The sequence below is a fragment of the Emys orbicularis genome, chromosome 1 (assembly GCF_028017835.1).
Source record: "Emys orbicularis isolate rEmyOrb1 chromosome 1, rEmyOrb1.hap1, whole genome shotgun sequence".
NCBI lineage: Eukaryota > Metazoa > Chordata > Testudines > Emydidae > Emys > Emys orbicularis.
This window is the reverse complement of record NC_088683.1, coordinates 244,521,784-244,540,004: the sequence shown is the minus strand read 5'-3', so window position 1 is coordinate 244,540,004 and position 18,221 is coordinate 244,521,784. Positions and strand designations below refer to the sequence as shown.

The following is an 18,221-nucleotide window of genomic DNA, read 5'->3' as shown; positions in this document are numbered from 1 at the left end:
TCCTTTCTTTGCAAACCTTTGGGGTGAAAAGTTAGTCTGAAGAAAAGTGTTACTAATATCAAAGAATTATGTACATTAAAAACTCCTAAAAGTCTATTTAATATTTACTGATTTAAGATGTCTTACTTAAAATTCAAACAAACAACCAGCATGAATATTTTCAATATACATTCCTTTTTAGTTCAGGACTTAAAAACTGAACAAAATAGACATTAAGTGAAGACATTACTTATTTGCACATGCTTAGTCAGAAGTTGTTTTGAATTATTAGCTATGTTATGACTACAGTTAGAAATTCCTACAATACGTAAGATTATTGTAAAAGGACAAACCCTGGTCATGATGTAGTTGTGCAAGCTGTTAACAAAATGCATGAGTTTCACTCTTAAGAGGAACATGCGGTGAATTTGTTGTTTTATAAATTCTGTTTGTGATCCAAACTGAGGAACTGTCTCTTGTTCTAATTGAGGTCCTTCCTTTAACTGTGGTTTTTCGGTAGCATTTACTAGTTCTAAAAATGGAGAGGAAAAAGTTTGGGTGAATATTTATAAAATAAATAGATATTAACTACATTTAAATATTAATTAAAACTAAAATGTATCCTTTTTATTAAAGTTATCAGAACAATAATGTACTGAAATAGCTTTTGTCCTTTAATTCAGATACTTATCAGTATCTACATAACAATCGTATATTAAAATAGTAACTGGGAGGGGATATTATGATGCAATTAATTGTTTGCTACATATTAAAGTGCCAAGGTTGATATATTACAATATTAAAAAAATTACATGAACATAAACTGTTATCTCCACAAAGGGGAGAACACTTCAAAGCCCAGTCATACCCTTACAAATTAAAACTCATTTTAGCAAATTAGAAAGTACAGTTCTCAATATCTTCAGTGACACAATGATCCAATAGAGTTATAAAAGTCTTTAGGTGAAACCTGAGCCCAACCACTCAAACTCTCTGGATGACACAGTTATTTATTTTCAAAGGTTAATCAGAGTGGACTACTTTATATAAAACTCTTAATAGTATGAACACCAAAAGGCCACTGAAGTGGAATATTGGAAAAATCCCTGACCCTCCTCCCCATCACTCCCACACGCCCTACTGATCTTGACCACACAATTAAAGAGCCCATAGACTTTTTGCCAGCACAGGAAAATTAAACTCCCAAGTACACATTCTGACCTATATAAATTTACTTTGTAGTTTATAAAGGGTAAGTAACTATTTTCACAACCACTTAGGACAGAAAGTAATGTTACTGGTAAAATCATGGCTGTATTTGCATTAGGATATGATGCACAGGACTTCCTTCAGTAGCTATGGCTGAAGAATGACCTAGCAACAAATCTCAGAGATTTGAAAAAACAAATAAATCAAACAAAAAAACTAACTATAGCTGAATTAAGGTATGGTAGATGGTAGGGGTCCTTTGCAGACAAAGTAGGACTGACCAATTCTGTATTTGGTGCCTAGATACCATACCACAGTGATTGTTGCAAAAGAAATGCCTCAATAAATATAGCCAGCTATATTTAATAGGTGTGTTAAATGAGACACAAATATGATTAATTCTGTAAAGCCATCAAGGATCCAACTAGCTTATAATCTCTTATCCTGGATGCTCATACATCCATTACCACAAATGAGAGAAATTTGCCATCAAGATGGATGGACATTGCCCCCAGCAATGTCAATTTTACTTCAAAACTTGACTTCCAAAGTAATTTAACTGCATACATATCAGGAAAGGATTCTCACCATGGGCCTTATTCGAACACCAATGAAGTCAATGGAAAGACTCCAATTAATTTCAGTGGGTTTAGATGAGGTTCCATGTAACTTTCACACTGCTCTGCTGAGCAAAATTAATTTAGCAACTATCTTTCCCAGCACCTTGTAAATGTTACAAACAGGAGCTATTATGCTGCAATACTGACTTTTCAAAAAGGCTACCATAATACTGGGTGTATTCAAACAACTGTCAATAGCATGGATACCAATATGCCATAAAACAAGACCTTACACACCTCTACCCCGATATAACATGACCCAATATAACGTGAATTCGGATATAACGCAGTAAAGCAGCGCTCCGGGGGGGCGGGGCTGCGCGCTCCAGCAGATCAAAGCAAGTTCGATATAACGCGGTTTCACCTATAATGCGGTAAGATTTTTTGGCTCCTGAGGACAGCGTTATATCGGGGTAGAGGTGTATTTTCAGTGATACAGATTTAAGATTAACAAGAAATATTTCAAGAAATTTCTTACCATCAAATCGTAAAACATCTAAGCTATACTTGGCCCACTTTATTTGTAATAAGAGAAGAAACACTTGATTGTAAATTTTTTGACATTCTAAACTTATAACTATATCCACAGGCCAAGGAACCTAAAGAGGAAAAAACAAAACAAAAAACCCTTAATTTGATGGAGCAATTTGCTGTTACTTCAAATGTATTTTAAAATTAAAGCAAAAGAAACATTATTATATTTTACCTTGTAGCTCAATGTTAAGCCATCTAAGGTATGGACAGGGAGTTTCTTCTTTGCTGTATCAACACTTTCAAAAGATATAGACAGCCTACAAAAAGAAACAAATACTCTAGTTGCCAATGGTTTGCACTAAGCTGGTGGTTATCTTAAAATGTTTTATTTTAATCTGTCATTACTAAATATTAAGGATCAGATTTAACCTGGTAGGGAAAGATTTGTAAGGATACCTCTGCTCCAAGCTTTGTATAAAGATTGTATAACATAGGGGTGGCCAACCTGTGCCTCCGGAGCCACATGCGGCTCTTCAGAAGTTTATATGCAGCTCCTTGTATAGGCACCAACTCCGGGGCTGGAGCTACAGGTGCCAACTTTCCAATGTGCCGGGGGGTACTCACTGCTCAACCCCTGGCTTTGCCACAGGCCCATCCTCCACTCCACCCCTTTCCGCCCCCTCCCCTGAGCCTGCCGTGCCCTCACTCCTCCCCATCCCAGAGCCTCCTGCATGCCACGAAACAGCTGATCAGGAGATGCGGGGAGGGAGGGGGAGGCACTGATTGGCAGGGCTGCCGGTGGACAGGAGGCGCTGGGAGCGGGGGGCAGGAGGGAGGGGAGCTGATGGGGGGCTGCTGACGTATTACTGTGGCTCTTTGGCAATGTACATTGGTAAATTCTGGCTCCTTCTCAGGCTCAGGTTGGCCACCCTGGTATAACAGAATTACTAATCAAGACACTATTGCAAGTGAATATATAGGGGAACTTATTGTGGCGGAAAACAAAAACAAATGTCTACAGGTAAAATTTAGTTCTAGTGAACAGATTAATTAATGCTCTCATACTTTAAGTAGATAACAATCATATGTTTATTTCCACCATACTGCATTTTGAATACTCTATCAATGCACACAATAGTTTCTAACACAAAACGCAGTGACAGAATGACCCAAAGTGGTTGAACTTACAGCTATACTGATGACTAAGACCACAATAGAGCCTAATATTTATGTATTTCATAAACCTATCATTTCAACAGGAAGATAGAAGGAAATTGAAAGGAAAAAAGTCATTTTTACTCTCAACTTAATTCCATGCATTTTACCTTGAACTGTCCTCTGGGTAACGTTGTCCAACTGCTTCCTGGAGTTGAACATTTAGAAATGATACATTCTGCCAAGTTTCCTTTTCTCTTATTTTATCAAAAATAGATGTGTAGAAATCATACATAGTATCCCCAGCTTCAAGCAAAAAAAAGTTTCGCATTGCCTGCAAGTACTCTACCAGCCTGAACAGGGAATACAAATATACAAACATCTCTTCAATCTGCATTATATTCCTTTAACATAAAATGTCACATTATGTAATGCAAACCTTTAAAAGTCTCATCATCACAAGAACTCCCAACTGAATCCCATACTCCAGTGAAGTCTATTATACATTACTTTTTCACATAAACATCACTTAGGCCCAGATGTAGCAAAATACTTAACCATGTGCGTAGCTCAAAGCATTGAAAGTAGTTCCACTGACTTCAGTAGGACTAGTCATGTACTCAAGCACTTTTCTGGATCAGGCCCTCAGTTCAAGAACAGCTTTATGGGGAGAAATAGTGCATCTGGGGACCGACTGGCTAAGCAGCAGTTCTGCAGAAAAGGACCTGGGGATTACAGTGGACAAGAAGCTGGATAAGAGTCAGCAGTGTGCCCTTGTTGCCAAGAAGGCCAATGGCATATTGGGCTGAATTAGTACAAGCATTGCCAGCAGATCGAGGGAAGTGATTATTCCCCTCTATTCGGCTCTGGTGAGGCCACACCTGGAGTATTGTGTCCAGTTTTGGTCCCCCCACTACAGAAGGGATGTGGACAAATTGGAGAGAGTCCAGCAGAGGGCAACAAAAATGATTAAGGGGCTGGGGCACATGACTTACGAGGAGATGCTGAGGGAACTGGGGTTATGTAGTCTGCAGAAGAGAAGAGTGAGGGGGGATTTGATAGCAGCCTTCAACTACCTGAAAGGGGGTTCCAAAGAGGATGGATCTAGACTGTTCTCAGTGGTGGCAGATGACAGAACAAGGAGCAATGGTCTCAAGTTGCAGTGGGGGAGGTCTAGGTTGGATATTAGGAAACACTATTTCACTAGGAGGGTTGTGAAGCACTGGAATGGGTTACCTAGGGAGGTGATGGAATCTCCATCCTTAGAGATTTTTAAAGCCCGGCTTGACAAAGCCCTGGCTGGGATGATTTAGTTGGTGTTGGTCCTGCTTTGAGCAGGGGATTGGACTAGATGATCTCCTGAGGTCTCTTCCAACCCTAATATTCTATGATCTCTCTAACTGCGGAACCTGAAAAAATTCCAGCGTCATTGGGAGTTTTGCCTAAGTAAGGGCTCCAATATCAGTTCCTTAACTGTTAAAAAAAGGGGAAGAAGGGGTAGTAGTACTTCCCTATTTCACAGAGGTGCTGTGAGGATGGATACATTTAAAGACTAAGGCACTTAGATACTATGGTGATGGGGGCCACATGAGTACCTTAAATAGAAAGACTGTGACTTAGGACCAGGTCAGAGGTCATGAGATCAGGCCACTTTACTCAACTCAGCATGACAATATCACATAATTAGTGGTCGTGTAATGGCCAAATTCAAATTTAGATAATCATATTCTGTCTTCCTAAAATTTCTCCTATATTTTAAGCTGACTGTGTGAAAGCCTGGTTCCACTGAAGTCAATAATAGCTTTGACATTGACTTAATTGGGGCCAGGATTTTACGCATTGTTCTTTCTAGGAATATTTATATTTGTCAATTTTTAACTGTTTTCATACTTCTCTACCCAAAAGTACTTAATACCATAATCTAGTGTATGAATTAAGACATGTGTTTACCTTTAAACGTTATTTAAAGCAAATATATTAAAATACTACGTTTTTAATCAAGCTGCTTACACTTTACTTTTTCTTTGCTTATCGTTATTATTTGTATTACAATACTGCTTAAAGACCCAGTCTGAGACTGGACACCCACTGTGCTTCATGCTGTATAAATATATAGTAAGAAACGGCTCCTTCAAAAAAGACCTTACAAACTAAGGGCTCGTCTACATTTAAAATGCTACAGTGGCACCGTAGTGCAGCTGCACTTCAGTGTAGATGCTACTTACAGGGACTGGAAGGATTCTCCCATCACTGCATGTAATCCACTTCACCGAAAGGCGATAGCTAAGTCTTCCGTTGACCTAGTGCTGCCTATATGGGGACTTAGATCAGCTTAACTATGCCACTCAGGGATGTGAACTTATAATACCCAAATGATGCAGTTATGCCAACATAATGTTCTATTGTAGACTAGGCTTAAGTAGGTAATACAGACAAAGGGATAGAACACAAAAGAACAACGAATAGAGTGATGATTGGAAAATATTATGTTAATTCCGCATATTAGTGCTTTTGTTATTGTTTATCACTGCAGAATTAGAAGAGAAGATTGAACAGTTTGTAAAAGATTTCAACTACAAATCAATTTTCTTAAAATAATTGGTGCTTTTACAGTATGGTATACCAATGATAATGGAATATGCTTTTTAAGTAGGACCTAATTTCATTTCTTACCTGTAATCCTTCTTTAAAGTTTGCATTAGGTTGCCACAGCATTCCAGATATTGCTTATCTATGTGAGGATAAAGGCAAGACCTCAGTGTCAGTTCAAATGTCTGGCAGGTCACTGATTCAGAGGATCTATCCACGCAAACATCACCACCAGTAAATTTCTCATGAAAGTCACTTTGCTCCAAATACAGCCTTCAAAATAAAAAAAAACATTGCTTAGCTGGAAAGGAATTGATCCATATAATACCTAACAGAAAGTGTCATACATTTAAAACTTTGTGGTCTCATTTAGCTTTCTGCTTAAAAATAAAAAAATAATAAGGCATTGAAAAAGTAGTAAAAAGTTCATTCCAGTACTGGTAACTCAATGGATATTAGTGCCTTAACTCAGACAAGCCCATTATTTCGAGTCACTATTCATACAACCTTTGTATAACAAGGCATAAGAGTACTAATTTGGATTATGTGCTATAACCACCTAATCACTCACTGTGTTTATGCCAGTTCTTGTTGTAGTTCTGAAAAGCAATACCAGTACAAATACTGTAGACCTCAATAAACAAGAAAAATATTTGTTTTATATGATCTGTTAGGGCTAGACTGTGATGTAAGGCCTAAACAAGGGGTTATCGGTTTTCATATATTCCAAGCCAGAAAGGACCACTGTGGTTGTCTAGTCTGTCTTCCTGTATAACACGTCACAGAATTTCCCCAAAATAATTTCTAGAGAATATATTTTAGAAAAACATCAACCTTGATTTAAAAATTGCCATTAATGGAGAATCCACTCTGACCCTCAGTAAATTGTTCCAGTGGTTAGTTACCATCACTTAAATATTTACACCTAATTTCCAGTCTAAATTTATCTAGCTTCAACTTTCAGCCATTGAACATTCAGCTATACCTTTCTCTGCTAGACTGAAGAGTCCATTATCAAGTACACCTCTACCCCAATATACCATGACCTGATATAACAAGAATTCGGATATAATGCGGTAAAGCAGTACTCCAGTGGGACGGGGCTGCGCACTCCGTCGGATCAAAGCAAGTTCGATATAATGCGGTTTCACCTATAACGCGGTAAGATTTTTTGGCTCCCGAGGACAGCGTTATATCGGGGTAGAGGTGTACTTGTTCCCCATGTAGGTACTCGGATGGTAATCAAGTCATCCCTTAACACACTCTTTGTTAAGCCAAATAGATGGAGCTTCCTGAGTCTATCATTACTAAGGCAGGTTTTCTAATCCTTTAATCATTCTTGTGGCTCTTTTCTGAACACACTTCAATTTATCAACATCCTTCCTGAATTGTGAACACCAGAACTGGACACAGCATTCCAGTAGCAGCTGCAAAAGTGCCAAATATAGATTTGGGTAGCCTGCGTATAGCTATAAGAGGGGGATCTTATTCAATGCACAGCCACATAGCTCAAGTCATAATCTCTCTCTCAATGGGATAAGACAAACCTTGGAAGTTAGGAGAACTCCAGCCCTAGGTAGGGGTGGAAATACGCTGCTGGAGCCAGTTATTGGATCTCTAGAAGACAGGTAACAACATGTGTTGGGGGGCGGGGAGAGAAAACAGCGACCCTCCCTGCCAACCCTCACCAGAAGGTGGGTGTTTCCTTGCTCCATATGGTGTCCTCCAGTGGAGGACATGGGTCACTGGGACGACCTGGGAGAAGGGGGAGCCCAATATGTCTTTCTTCTCTTCCCTTTCCCACCACCCTGCTACAGCAGCTCTAGGAGCAACCTGGTGTTCCTAATGTACCACATGCTGCTGCCTGCTGTTGTGGCAGCAATGGCAGCTCGGCCTTAAAATTTTCCTGTCCAATTATTATTTTGGCACATTGTCAACAACATTTCCCAGAGAAACAAGTAAGAGAAGGTAAATGGCAATTTGTAAACAGTATATATCTCAGCAAAAGCTGGACAGAATTTAATCAGACAAAGAAAAGGTGCTCTGGTAGCCTGAAGGCTTTCCCCCACTGAATACCCAAGGCCAATTGCAAACAACAGAGGGGTAAGAGTCTCAAAAATAAGGTTGCAAAAAAAAAATTTTATAATGAAAAGTGTTAAGCAACTTAAATATAGTGGTCACTACTAAGGGCTGTTCAACACTAGAAAATGAGATCAACCCATCTCCTTCCCTATTTAGGCAGTGCTAGGTCTACCTAAGAATTCCGGACTGTTGAGGTGGTGGATTAACTATGCCAAAGGGAGAACCCTTCCCATTGGTGTAGGTAGTGTCTGTTATGCTGAAGTGCTACAGTGATGCACTAACTCTCCTTACAATATTATACCGTTGGAAAATCTTTGAGTCAGACATTTAACACTTAAGGTAAGTCTATATGTACAGCACTGCAGTGGCTTAGCTGTACTGATACACCTGCGCCACTCAGCGCATCTGGTGAAAACACTCTATGCCGACAGAAGAGAGTCTCCCGTTGGCATAAAAAAAAACCACCTCTGCAAGCAGCATAAGCTATGTCAATGGGAGAAGCACACGAACACTTATGTTGGTGTAACCTATGTCACTCGGGGGGGTGGAATATTCACATTCCGTGAATGTGCGACATAAGTTTTGCAGACATAGGCTGTAGTGTAGACATAGTATTAGTAAGCCAAAGCCAATTAGTTTATCAGAGTAGGGTCAAAATCATCATTACAATACAGCAAAAGCTATCAACAGGTAAAATCATTGTAGTGCAAGTCTGGTTTCCATCACTTCAGAGCAGAGATTGTCTTGATCGACAAAAGGACTGAGTTAACCAGCCTATCAACTTTTAAGAGAATATTCTCATCCACTGAGAGAGATTATGTACATAGCTCAACTATTAATTACAATATTCTTATAATACATTGTATTACCTGTTAAACTGTAAGGTTGTTTAACTTCACAATGAAAGCTTTTAAATACAACCAAGAACTAAAGGCACCATTGTTACATCAGAACTCTTTTTGAGAAGCCGGAACACCGATCTACCTATTGGTACGTAAGAGAAATAAATAGCTAACATTCTCACCACTAATTATTACGACCTATGTACGACTGTTAAAATCAACGTGTTGCTGCTCTGCTAGTTTCCTCACATTACCCTATCACAAAGGAACAATTATTTTTGTGGCAATTAACCTTTTTCCTGAAATGTTTGTTTTAAACTATTAGTACCACAGTAGAATTTTGCAAGATACATCTTTGTAATGATCAGCCAAAGAGAAAGTCGTTGATTCAAATGGAAGACATTTTCCATAATGTGCCATGCACACACATTAAAAATATTACATTTTGCTACAGCATTTGTTCTATCATAATTCATTTGAGAAATTATATCTAATTTTTTGTAATAAAATTTGCTATGCTAGAGACAGTTCCCATTTTCTATACTAAAAACATTTAAGTCCTGCTAGATGAAGCAGGCATAAATAGAACCGTTCTTGAATACTCATTTTAATCATTTATATTTTTAATGAACCTTTGGCCAGTCATAAGCTGCCTGGGACAATGCTTAGTCATGCTCCCCTTTAGGCTTGTTCCTGAGCTTGTTTGTTTTAAGCAGCAATAACAAAAGTTTATGCCTTGTGGCTTCTGACAACAGTGGTGAGATTGGTTATCTTTCAGGCGTTCAATTACCTAGCAAAGTTAATAGCCAGCAATGGATCATGAACATCATCCAGTTCTAAGTGTCTCTCTGCTATAGACTGCATCTTTATCAAACTCTGCTTTGTAGCTTGTTGTTCTGTAATAATATCTGGAACAGATTCTTCCCCATGCCGCAGACGGGACTGCACAGACTCCAGAAATAGTGTGTACAAACTCTTTCTTTCTGCATCTGAAGTGGATAGTAAAATATATGGTAAATATTATTCTAAGAAACTGTGTTGATTATACTAGAACAACTAAGTTAAGGAGATTAACATCAACCCAGTTTTGCTTGCTATATTTCCATATGCAGCATCAACAGTATCTAGGCTGTGATTCGCAAGGTACTTAAGCACATATCTAACTTTAAATATTGATATTAATAGGACTATTTGTATGCTTAATGTTGGGTACATACTGAAATATCTTGCTGAACTGGGACCTAAAATATGAAATTAATATTTCTGAAAATATTAAACCCTTAAAGACGATGGGTATAAAGTAACTGTCAGCCATTAATACAAAACTTGTTTTAATGACAGTTTATCCTCCCATGCCAAAAGGGATAACACAGATATAAAAAGCGGTCGCAAAACAGTTCAAAGCCACCTCACTCTACATTTAAATAGAAAGGGACTTGTATAACCTACAAATAGCTAATTTATATTAACCCACGTGAAGACAACAGACATCACAGCTCCCACTACTGTCCTTTGTGTATCATAATTCATGCTGGTTACTCCAAATATTCCGCATGCTTATAGTTGTATCAAGGTCTTTGGGCAGATCACCAACAGGCTTTCCTCAAATCAGGAATCCTATTTATTACCTATCATCCTTAAACCAATGAACTACTCAGTAATGGGAACCAACTGATTAATCACATAATAAGAAAATAGTTTTATGGTTTGAATAAAGATCTTAAATAGTACAAACTAACAAGAGAGAATTTAAAATAACGTTTAAGAGCAACTTAAAACTGAGAAAAGCAAAGAAATTCTGAATTAAGGTAAAAATTCAGTTCTTCTCACATTGTTGTGTGTGTTGCATGCATCAGGGCTCTTGGAACAGAACCAGTTGTTTCAAATCAGATGTGAAGTTACAAACCACACAGTGCAAGCATAACAAGGAGAGTTATATACTAAACAGTGGATTATAATGGAAACACTAATACACCCTAAATACACAAATGCTGTTAGATACAGAGAAGAAGAATATTTTACACAACTTATTTTCACCTCTTGATGCAGCTTGCCGTGGATAATCATCTTTGGATTGTAGGTTCTTCAACAATTGCATGGACTTTCCAGCCATGATGATTTGTTTTAGTACTGGTTTCAGAAAGGAGACCATTGTGTGCTGCCTACTTGAGGGAGCCTGATCACTGCCAGAGCTGGCACTGGCATGATCACTCATTTTCTCTTCATTCTCCATCTTTTCTGACACACTATATAATGTGTAGGTAGCATACCAAAAATCCCTGTGATTAACTGGGACATTTTTGTTTCTACAACAGAGAGAGAAAATCGTTACACTTTATCCTTTTAAAAAGATAAAGCTTCCCTATTAAATAATAATATAAATCTTTAATTTATATTTCACCTTCTATTTGGAATTATCCCAACGCACCATAGAAATGATAGAATCATAGAAATGTAGAAGTGGAAGGGACCTCGAGAAGTCACCAAGTCTAGTCCCCTGCACTGAGGCAAGATGAAGTCAACCTAGAGTCTAGAAGACCATCCCTGACAGGTGTTTGTCCAACTGTTCTTTAAAACCTCCAATGATGGGGATTCCACAACCTCACTTGGAAGCCTATTCTAGAGCTAAATGATCCTTATAGTTAGAAAAGTTTTTTTTTAAAATAGCTAACCTAAATCTCTCTTGCTGCACATTAAGCCCATTACTTCTTGTCCTATCTTCTGCAGACTTGGAGAACAACTGATAAGTCTTCTTTGTAACAGCCCTCAACGTACTTGAAGACTTATCAGGTCCCCACTCAGTTTTCGTTTCTGAAGACTAAATGTGCCAAGTTTTAAATCTTCCATCATGGAAGGTTTAGAAAACCTGGCCTATCATTTTTGATACTCTCCTCTGGGCTCTCTCCAATTTGTCCACATCTTTCCTAAAGTATGACATCCAGAACTAAACACAGTACTCCAGATGAGGCCTCACAAGCACCAAGTAGAGCAGGACAATTACCTTCTAGGTCTTACATACAATGCTCCTGTTCAGACACTCCAGAATGTTATTGGCCTTTTCCGCAACTGTCTCATGTTGTTGACTCATTCAATTTGTGATTCACTATAACTCCCAAATCCTTTTCAGCAGTACTACTACCTACCCAATTATTTCCCATTCTGTATTTGGGCATTTGATTTTTTCCTTTCTAAGTGAAAAATTTTGCAACTATCTTTATTGAACAACACACATAAAGTAATCATTTCACCTATGATTGACACACAGCCATCTCTAGAATGATGGTAACTTTAACATCGCACAGAATCATTGCACAATAGATTATTAGAACAAGAAACAAGAGACTATTTGTGACGGGGTGGATTAGTGTCCTGACACACCCATCCCAGGAAAGGAGCAGAACAGCAGTACTTCAAGCAGCCTAGAGTAGCTGTAGGGGGAGCAGCCAATCAGGGCCCAGGAGGGCCGTACAAATAGAGTAGCAGAGCCAGAGACAGTCAGTTCCTTCCTGGAGCTGGAGGAGTACATATAGTGCTCCTGGCCGGCCAAAAGGAACTGCAGCACCATGAACAGCTCAGTGCTGGCTCCTGAGCCTGAACTTAGATGAGCCCTGAGGTAAGGGTGAAGCTTTGGCGAAAGTGGGGCCATGGGGTAGTGGCCTTTGGAATTGAAGGCAGTTTTGCTAAAGGGACATGGTGGCACATGGCTGCTATTCTTAGGGTCCCTGGGCTGAGACCCAGAGTAGTGGGTGGGCCTGGGTCCCCCGCGTAGGCCACTGGGGAACTGGCCTACAATCAGACAATGATAAACCCCCAGAAGGGGAACTGAACTACTTAGTGGCCCAGCTGGAGAGCTGAGACCAGGATAGACCAAGAGGGCAAAACCATTGCCTCCAGGGAGAAAGCCCTGGTGGTATAGCCCAATAACAGGGCTCGAACTGTTTAAAGATCAGAGACCCACCAGCCCAGAAGGGGTGCTTGTGTGAGATGGGTGCCATGCTGTTACACTACTATATACAACTGAAATCCAGGAGAAACGTAGGTAACCAGACCAAAACCTCAAACTGGAATTTATCCAGGAGGTTAATTATTCAAAGTGCCATGGATCTTTAATTACAAATGATTGATGCTTTTAGGTTTATTTAATAAATAAAATAGAAAAACCTACATCACTATGTAGGAGTCTCCATACAAATAACTAAAGTGAAACTGAATACCACATAACGCACACGTGTCTGAAATACCTCAAAATTTAATACCCAACAGATACACAACAATACTTTAATAGCTTCCGTTTTAGCACATCCCAGTAAAAAATAGCTAAAACAATTCTCATGGGAAGTTAAATTTATAGATAAGGCTTCTACTCAACTACTGTTAGTTAACTGCTAAAAATAATCGAATTGTACATTAACGCCATCCCAAATAGGCGAGAGCCCCGTTTTAATTGAAAGTCTTAGACCCAAAGGAAAAGAAATGCAATAGGACACAACAAGGTTATTAAGGTAAAAGTTCTGGTGCCAGCAGTTAATCATCTTCCACAGTAAACAAAATCTGTGTTTCCACAGTCATTCAAAGTGCTTAGTTTTTTTAACCAATTGCCATTACTTGTTGATCAGCTAGAAAAAAGCTTGAGTAATATTACACAATGGAAAAAAGCTTAATAGCTATAGACCGCTATAACACAAAAATTTAGTATTTCTGCATTTTTCTATTTTAAACTACTATACTGTAAAAAAGTGATCATCAAAATGTAATGTGCAATTCTTCTAATTGATGCTGAAAGGAGTATGCAAATAACTCAAGACATTGTTTTATCTTATGTTTCTGTTCCAAATAGCAATAGGTTTATATCACTATCTTGCCATGCATTAGGAAAAATCAATTTTATTTTATTTTATTATGGATACATTAATTTAGGAAAAGAATTGATTTTTTTAAAACTGAATATTTGTGGTTTGATGGCCAACTTCATATTTTTTAATTTTGCATTTTTCCAAATTAACTTATTTCTATACCATATCAACAACTACTAGGGTCACTGTCTCACTACCTCATGTTATTTCTCCCATGTAGACTAGAGATGGATAAAAAAAGTAGGATTTTTAAAAAATCAGATCATTTCTAGCTGTTTTATCAAACGAAATTATTGTCATGCCACCATCCAGTTTGTCTCTTCTTCAACAGCTATAATGTTTATGTAGGCCACACTGTTTTGATCTGTTCATCATCATCATCCATACCTCTGAATGATAAATTCCTTAGCAGGATCAAACAAGTTACCATGGACAATCCACTCATCCACTGTCTGCAAATACGGCCTTACCGTTTCAACCCAGAGAGAGAAGAGGAGGGATACCTGAAATGAAGAGTAAACACCAATTGTTGTGGGATTTTATAAACGTTGGGCAAAATTACACATATTATTACAAATAAAATAGCTACTATACACTGCAGAGAAGCCAATCCAAACAACTGTGTAAATATATATTTACAGTATGCACATGTACATACAATTTTTTAAAAAACTTGACCAGACATAATGTTGAACTAAAAGAAATGCCGTGCAGTCAGTTAAATGTAAGCAGACACCCTGCAACCTTCTCTACACTGCTTTCTCAATGCCCTTCAGTCCTAACCAGCAACCTTCATTATTTCCAGTCCTAAGTCTCTTTTGAGCACAAAGTGCCAGCCATAGCAGATTGTGTGGTTTATAATGTAGATAACTGGAGAATAGGATGAGACCACGACATGTACTTCATTTGTGACCTAACAGACTTATAAATCAATTCTTCAGTGGTAAAAAGCTTCACATAAAAACTTGTTAAACAATATTCTAGATACTGTGTTTCATAATAAAGTAAAAAGTTAGATTTGACATACTGTTTGCTCAGATGCTTCTCCAACGTTGTCATATTCAAGAATAGCTTTGTAGAGTGTATTAAGCAAATGAGATGCTCTTACAACATTTCGAGTGTCAGGTGGTACTTGCGGTACTTCTGCTACCCCTGTGCTGAAAACTTTGTGAAGTACCTTAAGCTGTGCCAGTCGAGGTGACAACTTATCTACTACTATTGAAAGAGTGACTGTTTTGTCTGCAAAACCAAAAATATACAAAGATAACAATTTTTAGCAAGTTTATATATTTTTTAAATATTGTCTAGCATTTTATACAATTTTCATAGTTTAAACTTATTTGTACAACAGTATATTATTCTCACATTTTCCTATTATAAATTAAATGTCCCCTATACTGTACCTTTGTTGATTATGCATTTCTCAATTTCAGTAAGCTCTTCTTTGAAACTAATGAAGTACTTGTACAAGGCCCACATAAAAGCTTGGTAGGTTCTAAATGGGGGTTCTGTAGTTTTCTTGGGAGTGGAAATGGTTCCAGGTATTACACTTTCTGAGCTGTGCCCCATCACTTCATCAATGAACTTCTGCAGCCTAAACACAACTTGTCCATATGCTGCTATCTGCTCCAATACTGATCTTAAGCAGTTCTACAAAATAAGGTTTTCCAGAATTATCTTATGAATATTAATCCTTTTACACAACCAGAAATCACAAGATATATAAAAGGTAAAATGAAAGTGACTGTTGAATTTAAGAGATAAATATAACATAATTTCACTGTCACTGAATATTATCTCTTTTATGGCATCCGCCCACTCAGTTTTGTTTTATTAAATCCAAATATGTGTTGCTTAAGTTAAAAACAGGTGTGGAAGCATTATTATTTTTCCACAGGAAGTTGAGTTTCCTATCCCCCAAATATTCAAGCCCTCTAAAGACAGGCATATTAAATTATGATTTGAATAAAATCAACCCAGGTTGATCAAATAACTTACATGGGTCAAATGAGTTACAATAATGTCATTTCTCACAGTCACCTTTCCCTCATTCAGCTGAAATATAAAGAGCTTTTTCACCCCTGAAAGAAGCCTGGAAAGCAAGAAAAGATGAGCATTCTTAAAAACAAATTCATCATAATTATATGGATTAGAAAATATATATGTCAAATCCTTAAGAGGAAAATTTAGTCTTGCTTACCTGAAAATTTCCTTTCTTAGGGTAGGTCTACACTTTTGAGCTGGATGTGTGATTCCCAGCTCCAGCAGACAAACGCATGTTAGCTCTGACCAAATTAGTTTGCTAAAAACAGAATATAGCCGCAGTGGTATGAGCAGCCCGAAGTCCATGTCTAGCATCTTGAATGGGATCATCCTAAGGGCAGCTAACCCTTCCCGCTGCTCATACTAGTGTGGCTACACACTATTTTTAATGTGATAGTTCAGTCAGAGCTAGCATGGGTATATCTCCTCAAGCTGGGAATCATCCCCACTCAAAGTGTAGACATGCCCTTAGAGTCAGAGTTTAAGGCAAGAGGGAACCACCAGATCATCCTGTCTTAACTCCTGTAAAATCACAGGCCACTAAACACCACCCAGCCCCTGCCAAGCCCAACAACCAGAATTAGACCAAAGTACTATAGCCTTCAGGAAACAACAATTGTGTGCCACAAGTAGAGAACAGGATAGACCAAGGTGCACCAATAACCGAGGCCCTTGCACTGGCAAGGAATTGATATAGTGCTATAAGTCCAGATGATCCTAGCAAGTGACCCATGTTGCAAAGGAAGATGAAAACCCTCCCCCCAGTGTCCCTCCCTATCTACTCTGGGGGAAATCCCTTTCTGATCCCACATATGGTGATCAGTTATACCTTGAGCATGTGAGCAACACCCACCAGCCAAGCACCCAAGAAAGAGAATTCCCCATACCACCTCAGGGCATCAGTCCCCCCCAATCCAGTGTTCCATCTCCAGCAATGGCCATTTTTCTTCAAAGTAATAAGATCCACAGATTCATTCAATGGTACTTCAGCCTGCTTGCAGTCTGGGAACAGAACTAGACCTGTCAGTCACTGGCAGCATGGGAATACCCAAGTATACTTTGAGGAAAAAACAGAACATTTTAAATTCCACATAATGAAAACAAACCCAAATCCTTGGATGACAATTTCCATCTCTGAGATCCATTTGTCTCCATGGTCAGCCAGATCTGTGAATCATATTACATTCTCAAAAAAAGGATATTTTCAGCTAAGCAAGGGTAAATTTTCCTGTTCTTCTTCATGCTAAAATCCACAGATATGTTACAATGGGATTTTCATAGCAGTGTTCCTCCAAAATGGGAAGTAGGATCATTCTTTAAATATGGACATCCCAAACTAGGTAGATAATACCTAAATATCTCCTCCACCTTCTCTTGGGCACTAGGGCATATAGAAGACTTGGCCAAAAGGAAATAAATGGCACTGGCCAAGATTCAATGACCAATATGCAGACTTAGTGAACTAATGGCTGTCCAGCAGATCTCAATGCAGGAGATATAACTACTCTGCCTTGAGATTGCCAATGCTCCTAAAGACAGGACTTTGATGCTCAACAAGAGGAGGAATATTCCTTGAACTTACTTAGGGAATGACAGTTTGAGGACTACCTGGCTAAATTAAAAGTACAATACTGTTCGTATTAGAGAAATCTCCTAACTTCAAATAAAATAAACCCTCATCTGATTGAAGATTGTAACCTGAAACCAGGTTAAATTTTGATTGGGAAAACTGAGGAACCTTCTGGCATCATAAAATGAATGACAGAACAGGTTCTGCCCCCAAGCTGCAAGCAGGTTGAAGTACCATTGGAAGAGACCTGTGGACCTTATCACAAAGAATGGGACATCACGTTAAATTTTTGTCTTAAAAAGTCTTATGTTGGGAATTACTTTCTGTAAGACTTAAAATTCTAAAATTCATTTAAGATAACTTACATTATAATACATAAATATTTATAAATTGGATTTCCAGCCTGACAACTGAGTCCCTAACAACAATTATAGCAACAACAACAAAAAATTGAATTAAAAATCATTAAAACATCCTCAAATCCTGTCAGTGGCAAACCTATAGGATAAGAAAAAACCTGGACAAAAAACTCTTCAACTTCTCAACAAACCCACGTCTGATAGATTGTTAAAGGAAGAAAGTTTCAAAGATGTGAGCCCTCCAGTGCACATCACGTCAGCCATATCTTAAGCATTTAACATCAAGAACCGATGGATTGTTACTGCTGTGTTAAGACACCGCATAAGAGGGGCAAACCCTCGGCTGGCCATATAAGGTTTACTAAATTGTAACCTACATCTTAAATTGCACTTGGAAGCCAACAAAGTTCTGAAGCAGCAACTAGTCATACTCAAGAGATGCCAGC

General features: G+C 38.3%; 1 protein-coding gene across 1 annotated transcript in view; it reads right to left on the bottom strand.

Moving 5' to 3' along the window:
* TUBGCP5 (tubulin gamma complex component 5) overlaps positions 1-18,221 on the bottom strand; it is a 45,918-nt gene that overhangs the window by 14,395 nt on the left and 13,302 nt on the right. The window contains exons 9-19 of the mRNA XM_065413651.1: positions 15,802-15,895; positions 15,207-15,453; positions 14,831-15,042; positions 14,191-14,306; positions 10,988-11,256; positions 9,741-9,939; positions 6,111-6,299; positions 3,608-3,790; positions 2,515-2,599; positions 2,287-2,407; positions 333-511 (exon numbers count right to left, since the gene is read on the bottom strand). Coding sequence (XP_065269723.1) covers positions 333-511; positions 2,287-2,407; positions 2,515-2,599; positions 3,608-3,790; positions 6,111-6,299; positions 9,741-9,939; positions 10,988-11,256; positions 14,191-14,306; positions 14,831-15,042; positions 15,207-15,453; positions 15,802-15,895 — 1,894 coding nt within the window. The remainder of the gene's footprint in view (positions 1-332; positions 512-2,286; positions 2,408-2,514; positions 2,600-3,607; positions 3,791-6,110; positions 6,300-9,740; positions 9,940-10,987; positions 11,257-14,190; positions 14,307-14,830; positions 15,043-15,206; positions 15,454-15,801; positions 15,896-18,221) is intronic.